Genomic DNA, 18,665 nt, shown 5'->3' with positions numbered 1-18,665 from the left:
CCACCCTTGTACTGAGGAACTTCCTCAGCTCCAAACCATTCCCCTCTTATCCTGTCTCTAGACACCCTCAGGAAAACTCTCTCTGCAGCCTTCCTGCAGGATCCCCTCAGGTACTGAAAGGCAGCTCTGAGGTCCCCCAGGGTCTTCTCCAGGCTGCACAGCCCCTGGTCCCTCAGTCTATCCACACAGCAGAGCTGCTCCAGCCCTTGGATCATCTTTGTGGCCTCCTCTGGACTTGCTCCAGCAGCTCTGTGTCCTTTAAATAATTGGAATCCCCAATTCACTTTGCAGTTTCAGGTGGACAGGTCCCACTTACACTTGTTGACTCATGTCTGTGGTGCTGCCAAGTGCTTGCTCTGTGTTGTCCAGATGGCTGGAGCCATGGGTGAAGCAGTTGGATCTTCTTTTTTCCTCTCTAGCCTGCCAGGACCCAAGTTTTGTGAGGCTCCAGCACACTCCAGCTGTCTCCTGGTGGTATTTCCCAACACCTCCACCTAACTGTGTGATGGCTGCTTTGCTTATCCTGCTGCTCCATTCTGTTCTAGTGTCAGAATCAGCAGGGTGAGAAAAGTCCCAGGCTAAAAGCTGAGCCTTTCACTTCCCTGGTGAGTCATTGAAAAAAGAATGAAATTGGAGAAGAGCAGATTCAGACTGGATGGTAGGGAAAAGTTCTGCACCATGAGGGTGGCTGAGAACTGGAACAGGCTGCCCTGAGAGATGGCTGAGGAGAATATCCCTGGAGATACTCAAGGTGAAGCTCAAGAGGGCTCTGGGCAACCTGATCTGGTTGAGAATGTCCCTGCTGACTGCAGGGGGCTTGGACTAGGTGACCTTAAGAGGTCCCTTCCAAGCTGGGTGAGTCTATGATTAAAACAAGGCAGCACAGTTTGGAAGGGGCTCCAGCCTCCAGTTCAGCTTGAGGCAGTTACCAGGGAGCTGTGTTGAGCCCTTCAAGGTGTAGCTTTCCCTCTTGAGGACTCAAGCTGGCTGAAGGAGATGGTTTCATCTGCTGGGGGAGAGAAGCCCAGGTTTCAGACACCTTGAGCCAAAGGCAGATGGTTTTAATTGCCTGACTTGCTCTCCAGGTGGGATTGAGTCGAGAGACTTTTGCCCAGCTGGAGGTTTGGGGTTTTTTTGGGGTCTTCCTGTCATGTGTTTCTGTTAGGCAACACTTCTGCCTTCAGATGTGGTTCTGACTGCTGAAATGGAGACCCTGGATGCAGGCAGCAGAGGCCACAGCCACACTCACAGCCTTGGAACATCCCATCACGTTCTCCTCTTGTGGTTTCACTTGGGGCTTCCTGCCTGCCTCTGATTGCAAAATGCTCTTCATTTCCAGGCTGTGGATTTGCTGCTGGGCAGTAGGTACCAGGAGTACCTACAGAGGTATTTCAGGAGCTTGCTTCTTGGCTCATTACTTGCCCTTTTTGTACCATTTAGGGACTCAGCAGCTTGAAGATGTGGTTCTATTTCCAGCCCTTGTGCCCTGTGCCTGCAGTTTAAGGAAGTACTTTGGTTTGGGTTTGCTCATCTCCTGCTGTAATTGCAGCAGATGTTGGACTGGGTGAGGACTTCCTTTTGCAGAGTTTGTTAGAAGGTGCAAACAATCCCCAAAGAACACTTGGGGTGCCCCTGGTGGATAGCAAGTTCTCCAGGGGCCAGCAATGTGCCCTTGTGGCCAAGAGGGCCGGTGGGATCTTGGGGAGCATGAAGAGGAGTGTGTCCAGCAGATCCAGGGAGGTTCTCCCCTTCTACTCTGCCCTGCACCTGGAATATTGCATCCAGCTTTGGCTTCCCAGTTCGAGAGGGACAGGGATCTGCTGGAGGGAGTCCAAGGGAGGGCTACAAGGCTGATTGAGGGCCTGGAGCACTGCCCTGTGAGGAGAGGCTGAGGGGCCTGGGGCTGTTTAGTCTGGAGAAGAGAAGACTGAGAGGGGATTTAATAAATGTTTATAACTAGCTGGGGGTCAGGAGGGAGGGGACAGGCTCTGCTCAGCTGCTTCCTGTCATACACAAGGGGCAGTGGATAGAAACTACATCCCAGGAGGTTCCACCTCAACATGAGGAGGCACTTCTTCACTGTGAGGGTCACAGAGCACTGGAACAGGCTCCCCAGAGAGATTGTGGAGTCTCCTGCTCTGGAGGCTTTCAAGAGCCCTCTGGATGCATTCCTGTGTGACCTGTGCTGGATTCTCAGGTCCTGCTCTGGCAGGGGGATTGGACTGGATGTTCTTCAGGGGCCCCTTCCAATCCCTCACACCCTGTGATCCTGCAGAATCCTCCTGGTAGAAAATGGGCAGAGGTGGGTGTCTTCTGGTGCTGATATAAATAACCACCCTGCTCCTCTCCCCTCATTCTCTCTGCTGGGAGAGACTTCTTTGTGCATCTTCCTGAGGCTGAAAGCCTTCAGAGATTTGCTTTCTGTGTCATTCTTGCTTAATCCTTGCTCTCAGAAGCTGCTCTCCTGTCAGGATGCAGGTGGCTGTCCCAAATGACAGGCAGCACTCCAGAAGCCTCTCATTTGGCAATGTAAATCTTGGGGCTGCTGAGGACGAGTTGTAATCCTCAGCCACTGCTTTGCTGTCTGGGTGCTGTGTGATTCTCTCTCCACACAGCAAACTTCTCCAGCCTCATAGCTGGGGCTTTTTTTTGTCAGTTCTTGTGAAATCCTTTGTCACATCCTTCTGGGTACCCCCAAACCATCTCAAAACCTCCTCAGGGAGGGCAGTGCAGCTTCTCCGACGTGGTGGAGGGAAACCCGCTCTTGGCTGGGCTGCCACAAACTGGTTTCCCTAGTCCTGGGCTCATTCCTGCTTTGCAGTAGATTGCATCACTGACCTTGGGCAAGTCTGTTAGTCCACCTCTCCTCACATTAACATTTGCTGTAGTTGCATGTGGAGGTGTTCTTTGGAGGCTCTCCTTCAAGAACTTGTGTGGGGAATGCCTGCCACGCTCGGCAGGGGACAGCCAGGATCGGCTGGCTGCTAGCAGAGATCCCTGGGCTCTTTCCTCCCTCTTTTACCATCTCTCCTCCTTCATTCCTGGCTGCAGGAGCTTGTCAGGTAAGTGAGGTGCTGTGCTTGGGCTTAAGCCTCTTCAAGTGGTGGGTTTGCTTTCCCTCAGGACAGGAAGGGGACTCCACTTTTGAGGCCTTCCATGCCAGGAGCCGATGTGCCTTTCTGATGGGTCATAGCTTTGATGACTTAGCCACCCACATTCCTGGGGTGGTTTTCCTTTGAGTCAAGCTGATTGTTCTGTGCACCAGAATCTGCTGCTTGTACTTCCTTTTAACAGCTGATTTCTAGAATCACCTAGAATCTGGGAGAGGGAGTTTCTGAGGTCACTGGAAACGTTCAGCCCCTGCCTGGCTGCGTTCCTGGGTGACTTGCTCTGGCAGAGAGAGGGCTTGGACTGAGATGATCCTTCAAGGTGCCTTCCAACCCCTAACATTCTGTGAGCTCTTCATTTAGCAGGACTCTCTGAGGTCAATATCTTCCTTTAGCAGGACTCTGAGGTCAATATCTTCATTTAACAGCTCTCAGTATGAGATGGGAGATGGATTTTTTCCTTCCAGTGGACGCTCACAATGCCAACCCTTGAGCACAGAGAATCCTAGGAGCTGCAGTTTGAGTTGCCTGTTCCTTGAAGCTTGTTGCACTCTTAGAGCTTTCTTAAATCAAGCAGGAATAGTTGGTTGGCTGGCTGGGGTTTGTTTTGTTTTCTGTGTTTTCTTAAGGCTTCTTAGGGTTTAATTCTTCTCCCTCAGTCTTTTGTCCAGCCCTGAAGGGGAGGAGAGGATGACCGCAGTGGACGCGCTGTCGGACAGCTCGGAAGTGGTGGAGATGGAGGATGTGCCTTCCCAATTCCAGGTGCAAAAGCATTCTTGGGATGGGCTGCGTGACATAATTCACAGCAGCAGGAAGTATTCAGGCATGATAGTCAACAAAGCTCCCCATGATTTCCAGTTTGTCCGGAAGACAGAAGAGTCCAGCCCCCACTCCCACCGCCTCTACTACCTGGGTAAGCCGCCGCCGCCTCTGCGGGGCTGTGGGACAGCTCCCAGGCCAAAGAGGGGAGGGGAAGGATGCTTAGGAGGGGAGGGGAAGGATGCTTAGGAGGGGAGGGAGCTGGGATGAGAGCTGCTCAAGGTTTGAACACTTGCTCACTGGTGCAGCCTGCAGCTGCAAGGAGGATGATGAGGGCTTGGAGCGGGTCCGGAGAGGGGCGCTGAAGCTGGTGAAGGGTTTGGAGAGCAGGGCTGGGGAGGAGCTGCTGAGGGAGCAGTGTGGAGAAGAGGAGGCTGAGGTGAGACCTCATTGCTCTCTACAGCTCCCTGAAGGAATGTTGGAACCAGGTGGGGGTTGATCTCTGCTCCCAAGGACAAGAGGAAACAGCCTCAGGTTGCAGCAGGGGAGGTTTAGAATAGAATAGAGTTACCCAGGTTGGAAAAGACCTTTGAGATCATCCAGTCCAACCTCTCACCCAGCACCATCTGATCAGCTAAACCATGGCACCAAGCACCTCATCCAATCCCCTCTTAAACACCTCCAGGGATGGTGACTCCACCACCTCCCTGGGCAGCACATCCCAATGGCCAATCTCTCTTGCTGGGAAGAATTTCTTCCTAACATCCAGCCTAAACCTCCCCTGGCACAGCTTGAGACTGTGTCCTCTTGTTCTGACACTGGTTGCCTGGGAGAAGAGCCCAACCCCCACCTGGCTACAACCTCCCTGCAGGTAGTTGTAGTCAGCAAAAAGGTCTCCTCTGAGCCTCCTCTTGTTTGTGTTGGACATGAGGAACAGCCTTCATCTGTCAGCTGTTTGCACACAGTGAGCTGAAACGCTCAGGAGGGCTGAGATGTTCATGTTAACATGGACCACATCTGCCCCAACTCACTGCTGTCCACCTCCAAGAGCACAATGTCATTCTCTGTAACTCCCAGAAAGGAGCTTGGAGCCAGGTGGGGATTGGTCTCTTCCCCCAAGCAATAAGCAACAGGACAAGAGGAAACAGCCTGAAGTTGCACCAGGGGAGGTTCAGGTTGGACATGAGGAACAATTTCTTCCCCAGAAGGGTTGTCAAGCCCTGGAACAGGCTGCCCAGGGCAGTGGTGGAGCCTCCATCCCTGGAGGGATTTGAGAGCCCTGTAAATGTGATGCTGAGGGACATGGTGTGATAATGGACTGAGCAGTGGTGGGCCAGTGGTTGCACTTGATGATCTTAAAGGCCTTTTCCAGCTTAAGTGATTCTGTGGCTCCATGGCACCTCTCCAGTCCCACACAACCACAGCAGCTCTGCTTAGTGACAAGGGGCAGCACAGCCAGACCTACCTGGTGATGGAGCTGTGAACTCCAGTGTCCTTTGGCAGCCTAGGTGATGGGGCAAGAGAGTGTGGAGTGTTCCTCCAGCTCAGGGCTGCCTCATGCCTCTAGGTCAGGAGAAATGGGATTTGCCTGATGGATGAAGGCAGTTTGCTGGCAGGAATTGCTAACTGTGTGTTGCAAGTTCTGGGTGCTCACAGAGGAGGTGCTGGTGTCTCCCTGCTCTATGGAGTGCCAGGTGGAATGCTTTCAGGAGTGTAGGGGTGGAAATAAAACCCTGAGAGCTGAGGTGGGAACGAGCTGGGGATGGTGTTTGCAGGGAAACAGCTTTTTTTCCTGTCCCCTCCTCCTTCCAGCAGGACTGAAAGAAGAGCAGCAAGCTGTGCTGTACAGGTCCCTCATTATCCTTGGAGCCAGAGTGTAATTAGTACCAGAGTGGCTGGATTTTAGTAACTGGATAATTTGGTGGTTGGTAGCATGGGGGAAGCTTTATAGGCTTTATAAAGAGTTTGTTATGCTTTGGGGCATGAGCTGATCATTACTGGGGCCAGGAAAGACAACTCCACACAGCCCTGGCTTTCCTGAGATGACCTTTTGGGGGGGGTTGGTTTCTTGGGTTTATTGTTGCTGCTTGCCTTTGGTTTTTCCAGTTGAGTGTAGGTCAGGGTAGGACACAGGATGCTGGATTTGAGGGGCTGATTTGTTTTGTCATTAAGCAGCTCCTGACTTGATTTGTTACAGCTCCTCAAACGTTCTTAGGACACAGGAGCTGCTGTGAAGGGCAGCAGCCAGAGTTAGATCCTTTGTTTTTTGCTTCCCCCCTGTTGAGTCTGAAAGGTGAGGCTTGATTTAAAGCTGTTTAAAATATTTCAAGGCCAAGCTGACTTTGAGGTAGTTTTTCATCTAGAGGACTAAAGAAATGAGGACTTAAGTGGCTAAATTAAAAGCTTTTGTGTGTTCTTCTGTTGGATGAAGTGGCAGCCAGAGCAGCACTGGCTGGTTGGTGTTCTGCAGGGCTGGCACTCCTGTAGGAGCCAGGAGCAGGAGTGAAGGGAGGTGAGTGGCTTTGCAGTGAACAGGGCACAGAGCAGGCTGAGCCATCATTTTCAGATCAGTGTCTGCCAGATAATGCAGGGGAACCTCTTCCAGGCATTCCTGCTAAGGAGAAATGCCACAGTGATCATCTCTGAGCTGAACACCTGTGCTCTGAAGTACCAGGAGCCTATTTCAGCAGCTCAGGAGTGGTCAAGACCACTGTGCTGTGGTTGTCATCAGAGAAGCACAGAATGGGCTGGGTTGGAAGGGACCTTCAAGGTCATCCAGTTCAAACCCCCTGCCATGGGCAGGGACACCTCCTAGTAGCCCAGGTATCTCAAGGTCCCTTTGAACAACTCCAGGCTTGGAGCCTCCACAGCTTCTCTGGGCAACCTGTTCCAGTGCCTCACCACCCTCCTGGGGAGGAATTCCTTCCTAATGTCTCATCTAAATCCAGCTTCCTCCAGTTTGAAGCCATTGGCCTTCTGCCCCAGCATTAAATCATAGCATCATAAAATGGCTTAGGTTGGAAGGGACCTCAAAGATCATCTGCTCCAACCTCCCTGCCATGGGCAGGGACAGCTCTCAATTAGACCCAGCTGCTCAAGGCCTCATCCAGCCTGGCCTTGAACACCTTCAAGAAGGAGCCATCCACAACCTCCCTGGGCAGCCTCTTCCAGAGTCTCACCACCCTTATACTGAGGAACTTCTTCCTCAGCTCCAGTCCAACCCTGCTCTCCCTCAGCTGCAAACCATTCCCCCTTGGCCTGGCTCCAGACACCCTCAGGAAAAGTCTCTCTGCAGCCTTCCAGTAGGATCCCTTCAGGCACTGGAAGGCAACTCTGAGGTCCCCCTGGAGTCTTCTCCTCTCCAGGCTGCACAGCCCCAGCTCCCTCAGCCTGCCCTCATAACAGCTCTTCCACCCTTGGGTCATCTTTGTGGCCTCCTCTGGGCTCACTCCAGCAGCTCTGTGTCCTCCTTCTGCTGGGGACACGAGAACTGGAGGCAGGATTGGAGGTGAGGTCTCAGCAGAGCAGAGTCAAGGGGATAGTGATAGTGAGTGAGTGCTGAGGAAGAGGATGAAGCCTCCTGAAGAACTTCCCTGCATGCCTTTTCTCCCTTGGGACCAAATCTGAATCTCTTTTTGGGAGGGAGGCAATATTTGTCTCGTAGTCAGCCTGAGGTCAGTGTAGAAAGTAGGAGGAGAGAGGAATCCCAGGTCCCAGTCACACAAGCACCAAATGTGGATATATGAAAAGTCATTTGTTCCTATTTCCAGGTTTTGGGGTTGGTTTTTTTTTCCCCCTCTTTGGACATCTTAAATCATTCCTGGGCTGTCCCCATAGAATTTTCTGTTGTATGATGACAGATGCTGCTTATATTAAACACCACATGCTCAGCACTTTGGTGTTTCTCTCTCTCTGAGGATTCTGTGCTCTCACAGATTGCTTTTTGCTTCCTGAGGCCTTATTAATATTTCAGTTTTTAATTTGAAGGAACTTCCACTGCTGCCTTCTCCAGCTCAGAAATCTTCTTCTGCCCAGCACATGTGCAGGGTAGACAAAATATCCCAGCCCCTTGGCCCTGGGGGTAATCCTGATCAGGGAGGGGGGAGCCTCAGAAAGGATGCTCCAAGGAACATATGTAAAGGGCAAGCTCCTGGGCTTTGGATTTTGGTGAAGCTGCCAAAATTCTGTGTCAGGGTGGGTTGGTTTATTTTGGGGGAGGGGTTGGTGGTTGTTTTGGGAGTTGGATGAGGGCCAGCAGCTCTTGATAGCTTATGGAACATGACAGGGGCTTTGGAGTGTGCAGTGCTGGGGTTCACATTGGAAAGGCTTCTCTAGGGCTTCCCAGCTTTCTTTTCTTTCCCCCCCTTTGCTCTCTTGCAGGCTGTTGCCAGCCTTGGCCTGAATGAGGTCCCTGTAGCAAATTCCTAGCTGGGAGTTAATGTTGAGTCACCAGGTCAGGGAGTGGCTTGTTTCAGAGTGCATCTGGGGCGTGGGTTGAACAGTCCACAGAGAGGAAAAGTTGGATGTAACCAGTTCTGAAGAGGTTGCTAAGTGGTGAATTGTGCTTAGGGGAAAGCTCACAGTAAATCAGTGTCTGAGTGTAACTCAGTTGGATGTTATTCCTGATGGAGCTGAGAGCTGCTTGGGAATGACAGCTGGGAAAAGCCTCTGGACAGCCCCAGCCCCTCTGTTACCAGACACTGTGTTAGTGGTGGTCAGTTTGCTCTTGATCCTGGCTGATTAATCTGAGGTAGGGATGCTGCTTTTGTCCTCCTGACAGGAATGCCCTATGGGAGCAGAGAGAATTCCCTTCTTTACTCAGAGATTCCCAAAAAGGTACGGAAGGAGGCCTTGCTGCTCTTGTCCTGGAAGCAGATGTTGGATCACTTTCAGGTAAGCCAATTCCTTACACTGAGAGTGGGGAGACACTGGCACAGGCTGCCCAGAGAGGCTGGGGATGCCCCCTCCATGGAGGTGTTCAAGGCCAGGTTGGATGAGGCCTTGAGCAACTTGGTCCTAGAGGAAAGTGTCCTTGGCCGTGGCAGGGGGGTTGGAAATGGATGATCTTGAAGGTCCCTGCTAAGCCAAACCATTCCATGCTGCTGTGAGGGTGTGAAGAGCCTGGGCTGGCAGTGCTTGGAGAAAGTGGCTGACTGGGGGGCTCAGGGGTGGGTACAGCTCTGCTGTGCAGATGGAAGCATGGCAGGCACAGAGGATGGTGCTGCAGCAAGATTTGCTTTGCTTCATAACACAAAATAGTCACTTGTGTGTGCAGCAGGGCTGGCAGTGAGCATGGAAGCAGCTGATGTGGCAAGCAAAGGGCTGATCTAGCAAAGAGGAGTCTGAAGCAGCACCTCTCCAGTCTGCCAGTCTCCAGTCTCCAGTTCCAGGCTGTCAGGACAGTGCACCTTTCTTCTGGGTGTCCTGGCTGGGCTCTTGGTGTGCTCAGTGCAGTGCCTGTCTGTCATCTGTCCTGCTTACCTTCAATCCAAACTGCTGCTTCTGCCCTAAACTCCACTGCCATGCAAGCAGAATGGAGGTGGATTTTCCCTTCTCTGCTGTCCTTTGTCACTGACAGCACTGCTCAAGAGGAGAGTGGAGGGGTTTTGTCATTCTTCCCTACTAAGAAGGCTCCTGGTGGAAAACCTGACCCTGTTTGGAATGCTCAGTCCCCTGCAGGGTAATTCAAGCTCCCCGGAAGAGCTTTTGTTTGCAGTGTCTGACATGGAAACTGTTTGTGAAGGCTGTAGATGAAGTCATTAAGTTAATTGGTTACATCTGATTTGCATAAGCAGAGCAAGTGCAGCTGTCCTCAGTGCCTGCTGAAGTGCCAACTGCAGCAGTGACAGGTTGGCAATTCCTCCCCCTGGTGCAGAGGAAACCTGGGGGCATGTGGTTGGTCTGGTTCCCCTGGACCACACCTGTAGGCTGGACTGCAGTGGTTATGGACTCTCAGAATGGTCTGAGTTGGAAGGGACCTCCAAAGCTCATCCAGTCCAACCCCTTCTGCAGTCAGCAGGGACATCCCCAAGTAGATCAGGCTGCCCAGAGCCCTGTTGAGCCTCACCTTGAATATCTCTAGGGATGGGGCCTCAACTACCTCCCTGGGCAACCAGTGCTCCATCACAATCATGGAGCAGAACCTGTTCCTAAGATCCTCTAATTTCAAAGCCTTGCCCCTCATCCTGTCACTGCAGGCCTTTGGAAGCAGTCCCTCTGCAGCCTTCTTGTAGGCCTCCTTCAGCTACTGAAGCCCTCGAGGCACACAGGTTATGGCCTGGTGTGGTGAGGCTGCTGCCTGGCTTTGGGTTTGGGGCATTCACAGACCTGCTGCTGCCAGTCATGGAGCATTCCTGTGTTAAGTTTCTCTCCTTGCAGATCCTTTCAGGTCTTTTCCTTCCACCCTAGGCAACCCCTCATCATGGGATGTACTCTAGAGAAGAGGAGCTCCTGAGGGAACGCAAGAGGCTTGGTGTCTTTGGCATCACATCTTATGACTTCCACAGTGAGAGTGGCCTCTTCCTCTTCCAGGCCAGCAACAGCCTCTTTCATTGTCGAGATGGGGGCAAGAATGGATTCATGGTGAGTCTGCCAGTGAGCTTTCCAGTCTCACTCAGTGGTTTGGGCTGGGGATGGCTCCACAGTCCAGCTGGTTACGGTCATCCCTCTCGTGCCGCGGGGGCAATGTTGGCTCTCGTTCCCAGGGCTCTTCTCTATCTGTGGCTGAGACCTTTTCAATACAGAGCTGTTTGTGTGTTTTGTTGCTGTGTAGGTGTCTCCAATGAAGCCTCTGGAGATCAAAACTCAGTGCACAGGGCCAAGGATGGATCCCAAGATCTGCCCAGCTGACCCTGCCTTCTTCTCATTCATCAATAACAATGACCTCTGGGTAGCCAACATTGAGACAGGGGAGGAGAAGCGAATGACTTACTGCCATAAAGGTAACTGCTGGGGGCAAAAGCAAGCCCCTTCTGCCAGATGTGGGCTGGAAGGACTCATGTCTTCATGATTTATTCCCACCACAGTGCTCCATGTCACAGAATAAGTTTGGTTGGAAAAGGTCTTTAAGCTCATCCAGTCCAACCATTCTCTAACTCTACCAGGGCTGGTGCTAAGCTGTGGCCTTCAGCCCCACATCTCTGTGGCTTCTGAACACCTCCAGGGATGGGGATTCAGCCACCTCCCTGGGCAGCCTGTGCCAGTGGTTGAGAACCCTTTCAGTGAAGAAGTTTCTTCTAATGTCCAACCTAAACCTCCCCTGCTGTTGTTTCCTCTTGTTCTGTCACTTGTTACTAGGGAGAGAAGACCAACACCCACCTGGCTCCAACCTCCTTTCAGGGAGCTGTAGAGAGCAATGAGGTCTCCCTTCAGCCTCCTCTTCTCCAGGCTGAACACCCCCAGCTCCCTCAGCTGCTCCTCCCCAGCCCTGCTCTCCAGACCCTTCCCCAGCTTTGTTGCCCTTCTCTGGACCTGCTGCAGCCCCTTGCAGTCTTTCTTCTTGTGAGGACCCCAAAACTGGACCCAGTTCTTCCAAGTGCATTCTTCCTTTGGACCAGCATTTTTTTGCCAGGAGATTTAAATGCAGTCTCCTTTGTTCCTCTCCAGGCTTATCCAATGTCCTTGATGACCCCAAATCTGCTGGGGTGGCCACTTTTGTCATTCAGGAGGAGTTTGATCGCTTCACAGGCTACTGGTGGTGTCCCACAGCTTCCACAGAAGGTCAGTCAGTGTTCTGCTTAGCAAATTCTGCTGCTGCCCCTGCTGAGAAGATATTCTAGAGCAAGGGTTTGGGGGTTTGGTCTGTTCCTGGGGAGCTCACCTGAAGGAACAAGCCTCTGAGGGATTGGGCTTGAGCTCTGAGGAGTATTTGCAGGGGGTGCTGCCGCAGTGCTCAGGGCAAGTCAGGAGCAGCTGGCAAAAGACTGCAGCAGAGGTGCTTGCTGTCTGTCCTAGGTGCAGAGGATTTAAAAACACTGAGGATCTTGTATGAGGAAGTGGATGAGTCAGAGGTGGAGATAATTCATGTTCCTTCACCTGCCTTGGAGGAGAGAAAAACAGACTCCTATCGATACCCCAGGACAGGTAAGTGAAATACCACAGGGCTGCTAATGCTGCTCTCGGCTCCTGCTGTGGGATTTGTGCTCTGAACTCTTGGATGAATCTGGGGACATAGTGGGGTGTAGAGTCATAGAACTCCAGCATTGTTTTGGTTGATAAAGACCTTGAAGATCCTCCAGTCCAACCATTCTCTAATGCTGCCAAGGCCGCTGCTGAGCCACGGCCCTCGGCACCGCCGTTAGGAGCTGGTTGTAAATGTTGAGACCTAATTGAGTCTCTGAGCCCCAAAGAAAGGAATGAGGTTTAAAATTCAGCTTCAATGAAAGGATTGCTGAGGGGATGGAATGTATCTGGTGGAATGCATTTTGAATACCAGCTTTCCTCTCCCTCCTGAGAGCACACCGAGCCAACTATGCAAGGCAGAAGCAAACTTCAGCCGTGCCCAGAGCGGCTCTTGTGATCACAGTGGTGTTTGCTCACAGCAGTTTGATGTTTGTACATTCACACAGAGCCATTTTAGCAGGAGCAGAGTTAGTTCTCCTCTGGAATCATAGAATCATCAGAGAATGGCTTAGGTTGGAAGGGACCTTAGGGATCCGATTATCCCCCACTGCAGGCCGGGACACCTCTCAACTAGACTCATGGCCTCATCCCACCTGGGCTTGAACACCTCCAGGGTGTTCCATCTACAGCCTCCCTGGGCAGCCTGTTCCAGAGTCTCACCACCCTCATACTGAAGAACTTCCTAAGCTCCAGTCTAACCCTGCTCTCCCTCAGCTTCAAACCATTCCTCCTTGGCCTGTCTCTAGACACCCTCATGAAAAGTCTCTCTGCAGCCTTCCTGTAGGATCCCTTCAGGTATTGGAAGACAGCTTTAAGGTCCCCCCCTGAATCATCTCCTCTCCAGGCTGAACACCCCCAGCTCCTCAGCCCTGTCCTCATAGCAGAGCTGCTGCAGCCCTTGGATCATCTTTGTGGCCTCCTAAACTTGCTCCAACAGCTCTGTGTCCTGCTGGGGACACCAGAACTGGCTGCAGTACCTGAGGCTGTGCATAACCATGGTGTGTTGAAGTTATTTTGCTGTTCTTTCCCTCCCACAGGCAGCAAAAACCCCAAGATTACATTAAAACTGGCAGAATTTAAGACAGACAGCAAGGGGAAGGTAAGTGCTGCCAACTCACGATGGGATATTGCAGAGGGAGGGTTCACTGCTGCTGGAGCTCCTTAGAATTAAGACAAGGACACTAAGAATTCCTGAATGGTGTTCCAGTAGGAATTCCTAGAGAGTGTCAGCCTTTGTTCTCAGCAGCTGGGTCTGGGATGTGTTTGTCCAAGAAACAGAAACACTTCCAAGTGCTGAGAAGTATTGTGCTGGTGGGCAGGCAGCTGGGAGCAGGGAGGGAGAGGTTGGGTTAGGCTGGTACTCCACGCTCAGCAGTAGAGCAGGAGGGCTGAAGCTCAATCTAATCCTGGGCATCAGTCCCTGGCTGTATCCTTTGTGGTGGCTGAATGCCAAAATCATTTTGCTTTGGAGCTTGGTTTGGGTTTTTTCCCTCCCTCCCTGCCATTTGTAGGCAGATTTGCTTCTCCTGGCCTGACTCTTGATGCCAAGAGTCAAACTTCCTTATTCTCCTGTTTCACTGAGCTCCCCTAGGAGGAGATGGGAGGAGTGGGGGGAGATGTAGCTGCAGTCTGACTTGCTGTTGGACCTTCTTCCTTTTGCTGCAGATCCTGTGTGCCCAGGACAAGGAGCTGGTGCAACCTTTTGCTGCCTTGTTTCCCACCGTGGAGTACATCGCCCGTGCCGGATGGACCCGAGATGGCAAATAGTAACTAAGTTTTGCTTCCAAACTAGGGCTCCCAGGAGCTTTCCTGGCCACTGCAGGCCCTCAGCATGCTTTGCTTTTGTAGTCACAACCTGCTCTGAAAGCTGTGAGCGCCACAAAAAAAGGGCACACGAGGATTTGACTTCTTCAGTGTTACGATGCCCTACAAGTAGGAATTGATCAGGTGGAGGCCAGAGTGCCAAGCTGTGGGGGTCTAGGTCTCAGCCACCAAGTTGAGGTGACATGGGGAATTCTTTGGGAGATGAGAATGTTTGACACAAGCCCCACAGCTTCCTGCTGAGGAGGAGGATGTGCTGGGAGGAGTTTGATCGTTGCTCGTTGGTCCAGTCTGTGATCGATGCTAAACGTGTCAGGGGGAAGGGAGCAGTTTGTGGAGAAGGGGAAAGATTGCTCTGAGACCTGGCTGCTCCCACAGCTCACTTGCTCCATATGCCAGCCACAGGCTCATGCTGGCCTTGCCTGAGGACTTCCAGAACCCACACCCATCTGACTGATATCAAATGTTGAAGCTCTTGGTTTGCCCTCTGTGGTGGTGGCTCCTTGGTTTGTCCTCTTGTGGCCCCTGAGAAGCTTGCTTGACTATTAACCACCTTCCATGCAGATGGAGTCAGAGTGACTTAGCTCTCTTTTTGAAGACTGCATTCTGTAACTCATCATTAACTTTCTGCTCTGGAAACTAAATTCATACAGCTTTATGGAAGATAATCCCCATTGGTGCTGCTGCTGCTGTTCTGCACCAGAGCTTATCTAAATGTGCTGAATACATCAGTCCCTGAAATCCACAGGCACTGAGGTGCTGAGCAGAGCCTAGCTCTTTGCAAAGTCTGCCTTAATGATGAGACTTCCCTTGATGCACTTCCAGGCCTTGGGGTAGCCTCACTATGCTGTGGTGCCTTTGCCATCTGTCATGTTGAGAGACCTGCAGTGCAGCACTGCTTCAAATGACTCTCCTTGGAGAGGAACAAGGCTGAGTCTGAAGTGGCTTCTTCACTCAGCACTTGTCTTTGGTCTGTGCTTTTCCCTGCTAGAGCAGCTTGGTCCAGTAGGAGCTGTCCCTGCCCATGGCAGGGGCTTCACAGGATGTTAGGGGTTGGAAGGGACCTCTGGAGGTCTGCCAGAGCAGGACCTAGAATCTAGGTCACACAAGAACATATCCAGACAGTCTCCAGAGAAGGAGACTCCACAACCTCTCTGGGCAGCCTGCTCCAGTGCTCTGTGACCCTTACAGTGAAGAAGTTCTTCCTCATGTTGTGGTGGAACCTCCTGTGCTGTAGTTTCCATGCACTGCCCCTTATCCTGTCACAGGCAGCAGGTGAGCAGAGGCTGTCCCCTCCTCCCTGACACTCAGCCCTCAGACAAGGGTTTATCACTGGGTGATCTTGAAGGTCCCTTCCAACCCAACCCAGCCTGTGATGAGGAAGCCACAAATGGGATCACTGTCAGAGGGATCACTCCAGCTTGTTAGGAGCTTGCTGGGAAACAAATGGTGCTGCCTGCTGGAGAGGCTGCCCAAGGAAGAGTGATGTGCAGAGACAGGGTTCTGCTAACAGTGCTCCCTTGGAATAGACACTGGCAAAGCTGTCAGACATCTTGTCTGAGCAATACCCTGGTGAAATCCCAGAGATGTCTGGCAATCCCTGCTTGCTGGCACAGCTTCCAGCAGATTAGAGAGCAGCAATGAGAAGAGCTCTGCATTCAGATGCCTCAGTCCTGTCTGCCAGTGAAGGGGGAGGGAAAAACCCCCACCCCAAAACACCAAAGGCTTGCATGCTCTGAGTGGTAGGAAGGGACATCTCTTTTGTGGTGCTGACATTCACCTCCCAACCTTTCTCCCCAGTGCCTGGGCTATGTTCCTAGACAGACCTCAGCAGCGACTGCAGCTCATCCTCCTGCCCCCAGCGCTCTTCATCCCAGTCCCAGAGAGCGAGGAGCAGCGTGCTGAACTTGCCAAAGCCGTGCCAGAAAACGTCCAGCCATTTGTCATCTATGAAGAAACCACTGATGTGTGGATAAATGTAAGAGCCTCAGGAGCTGGGGGCCCTTCTTCCTTCCTCCTTCCTCCTCCTCCTCCTCCTTAGCCAGCCTGCTGTTGGCTGTGTCTGGTTCAGGCCATGCTCCAGCAGATTGCTTTGCTGTTTGTTCAGCGGTGCCAGATTTGGTGTTGCTTCAGGGAGGGTTGTTTAATCCATGGGAAGGATTTCACTTCCATGCACTCAGCACTGGAAGGGATAAGGATTCCTTCCCCATGAGGGTGGTGAGAGCCTGGCACAGGCTGCCCAGGGAGGTGCTGGAAGCCTCATCCCTGGAGGTTTTTGCAGCCAGGCTGGATGTGGCTGTGAGCAACCTGCTGTAGTGTGAGGTGTCCCTGCCCATGGCAGGGGGGTTGGGACTGGCTGAGCCTTGAGGTCCCTTCCAGCCCTGACAATTCAGTGATTTTGTTTTCCTGCCATCTCCTTGCAGTTGGAATGGTTCACTTAATTCTTGCTGACGTTCCTGGGGAGCACAGGCACGTTGGATGTGACACTGCCATTTGTTTGGGAGTGTTCTCCTGCAAGCTTAAATGGCTTCTTGAGGTGTGAGCAGCCTTAACCTCTGGGATCTGGTGTACTTTTTTTAGGGGATAAAAGACAGAGAGAGGACAGGGAATAAAGTCCAGCCTCTAAGAAGTGAGAAAGGGGCCTGGAGCTGCCACCATGGCACTCCTAAGGTGCTGGATAGCAGCCACCTGGTGATGCTCATGTAGCTGAAATGTCCCTCTCAGAGGCAGGGCTGCTCTTGGTGCTGGCTGTGGGAAGCTCAGAGCCACTTGGTCCTCTGTGAGCCCAGAGTCTGTGTGGGAGTGGAAAGTTGTGGACTGGCTTTTCCCCATTCTCTCTTTGAAAGCCCAGCATTGACTCCCTGGAGTCTGCACTCTCAGCACACATCACTCATGGGTCCTTTGCCTCCTGTGCCAGGTTCATGACATCTTCTATCCTTTCATCCAACCGGAGGGAGAGGAGGAAGAGCTCTGCTTTATCCGAGCCAACGAGTGCAAAACAGGCTTCTGTCACCTCTACAGAGTCACAGCAGTCCTGAAGCCAGGCAGCCACAACTGGGTGCAGCCATATGTCCACAGTGAGGGTAAGAGCTGTGCTTTGCTGGCCATTCCCTCTCTGGAGGAGGAGTTCCCTTCTCCTGCAGAAGAGAAGACTTTGAGGAGACCTTAGAGCAGGCTTCCTGGATTTGAAGGGGGCCATAGGAGAGGGACTTGGTACAAAGGGGTGATGGCTTCCAACTGGAAGAAGCTGGATTTAGATGAGACTTTAGGAAGACATTCTTCCCCAGGTGGGTGGTGAGGCACTGGAACAGGTTGCCCAGGGAAGCTGTGGAGTTTCCAAGCCTGGAAGTGTTGGAGGCCAGGTTGAGTGGGACCTTGAGCAAGCTGGGCTGGTGGGAGGTGTCCCTGCCCATGGCAAGGGGGTTGGCACTGGGTGCTCTTGAAGGTCCCTTCCAACCCAACCCAAGCCAGTCTCTGGTTCTCTGATTTGCTGGTGTTGCCTCTGGGGGGAAGGCAGTGATTGATTCTCCTGTTATTTTCTCCAGATGACTTCAAGTGCCCTATTAAAGAGGAGATTGCCTTGACTGGTGGGGAGTGGGAGGTGCTGGCCAGGCATGGATCGAAGGTAGGTTGTTGTTTTCCTGCTCTTGCAGTGCTGGGGCTGTGCTTTGTCTGCCCACACTCCTGGCCCACACCCCCTGCTACGCCTGGGACCTGCTAGAACCACTTAGGCTTCATTTTGTTTCTCTTTTTATTGCTGCCTCTGTTTTCCCCAGAAGTGCTGTAGCCTGCTGCACACTGAACTGATTGCCTTTTTAATCAGGCTGCAGATTGCTCCTTAGCTAAATCCCAAGAGCAGGGCAGGCCCATAAAACAAAAATAAATAAAGAAATAAAGGACACACAAGGCTGAGCTTCAGGAGCCAGCAAAGAGCTGCTTTGTGGAGAGGCTCAGGATTGCTGCAGCATTTTAACCCCAGTGAGCAGCTGTGAGCTGGGGGCAGCTCCCAGGGCTTTGGGTGAACTCTTGGCCTCCAGCTGATCCCCTCCAGAAGAGCCTTTGGGAGGAAGGCAGCTTAGGGATTCCAGAGCAATTCAGGATGTGGAGAAACTGAATCTTATTGGCTGCAAAAGAGCCAGAAATGAACTTTTTGAAGCCTGGAGAAACCCACTTCCATTGCTTATTTATTTTTTTTCCCCTCTCCAGGAATTAACTCTGAGTCTGATCTTTTAATGCTCCCAGCTGACTCCTGTCAAAATAAAGACCTTGTGTGTTCACTTCCAATTAATCTGAGTTTTCACTTCTCACTTGCTAAAGGGCCCTGCAGCTCCACACATTTTGGGCACTGTTGCTCTGCCTCAGTCTGCAGTTAACCTGCTGTCCCCTCCCCATGTGGGTTCTCACTGTACAGGCTGTTGATTTTGGCCCCAGCTCTTCCCTGCATGTGTTGTGGCTAAAATTGTGTTAGCAGCAATTATTGTGATGCATTTGGTGCTCCACAGGGCTCTGCCTGGTTTCTCTGCCCAATTGAGTTGGATTTTCTTTTGTCCCTTTCTTGTTCCCTGTGCTGTCCACATTGGTCCTCAAACTGTGGCTTAGCCAGAAATAGCATCTGGAGAGTGTAAGGTGGAAAACAGTTCAGTTCCTGTTGCTGGATCAATGCAGTGTTTAAAAGCTGTAGGCTCCTAGCCCTGGTTGGCCCAGGTGGGGTTTGGGAGCAGCCTTATCTGGGCATGAAAAGTCCATTGTGGGGTGGCTTGGGTGCTGTTAGAGCTCTCAGGCTGGGCCTTGCACAGGTGAGGTTGTTCTCAGGGTTGCTGGAAAGAATACAGAATCCCCAAAATTCAGCATAGTGAG

The 18,665-nt window shown here is 52.1% G+C and overlaps 1 protein-coding gene across 1 annotated transcript in view; it reads left to right on the top strand.

Moving 5' to 3' along the window:
- DPP9 (dipeptidyl peptidase 9) overlaps positions 1-18,665 on the top strand; it is a 28,483-nt gene that overhangs the window by 2,985 nt on the left and 6,833 nt on the right. Inside the window, exons 3-13 of the mRNA XM_054175413.1 lie at positions 3,767-4,020; positions 8,647-8,759; positions 10,275-10,448; positions 10,639-10,807; positions 11,472-11,585; positions 11,820-11,948; positions 13,025-13,086; positions 13,653-13,753; positions 15,609-15,786; positions 16,726-16,891; positions 17,354-17,433. Of these exons, the coding sequence (XP_054031388.1) occupies positions 3,767-4,020; positions 8,647-8,759; positions 10,275-10,448; positions 10,639-10,807; positions 11,472-11,585; positions 11,820-11,948; positions 13,025-13,086; positions 13,653-13,753; positions 15,609-15,786; positions 16,726-16,891; positions 17,354-17,433 (1,540 nt within the window). The remainder of the gene's footprint in view (positions 1-3,766; positions 4,021-8,646; positions 8,760-10,274; positions 10,449-10,638; positions 10,808-11,471; positions 11,586-11,819; positions 11,949-13,024; positions 13,087-13,652; positions 13,754-15,608; positions 15,787-16,725; positions 16,892-17,353; positions 17,434-18,665) is intronic.

This window comes from Dryobates pubescens, chromosome 31 (genome assembly GCF_014839835.1).
Source record: "Dryobates pubescens isolate bDryPub1 chromosome 31, bDryPub1.pri, whole genome shotgun sequence".
Classification (NCBI taxonomy): domain Eukaryota; kingdom Metazoa; phylum Chordata; class Aves; order Piciformes; family Picidae; genus Dryobates; species Dryobates pubescens.
Note: the sequence above shows the minus strand (reverse complement) of the source record. Positions and strands in the feature narration are given on the sequence as shown.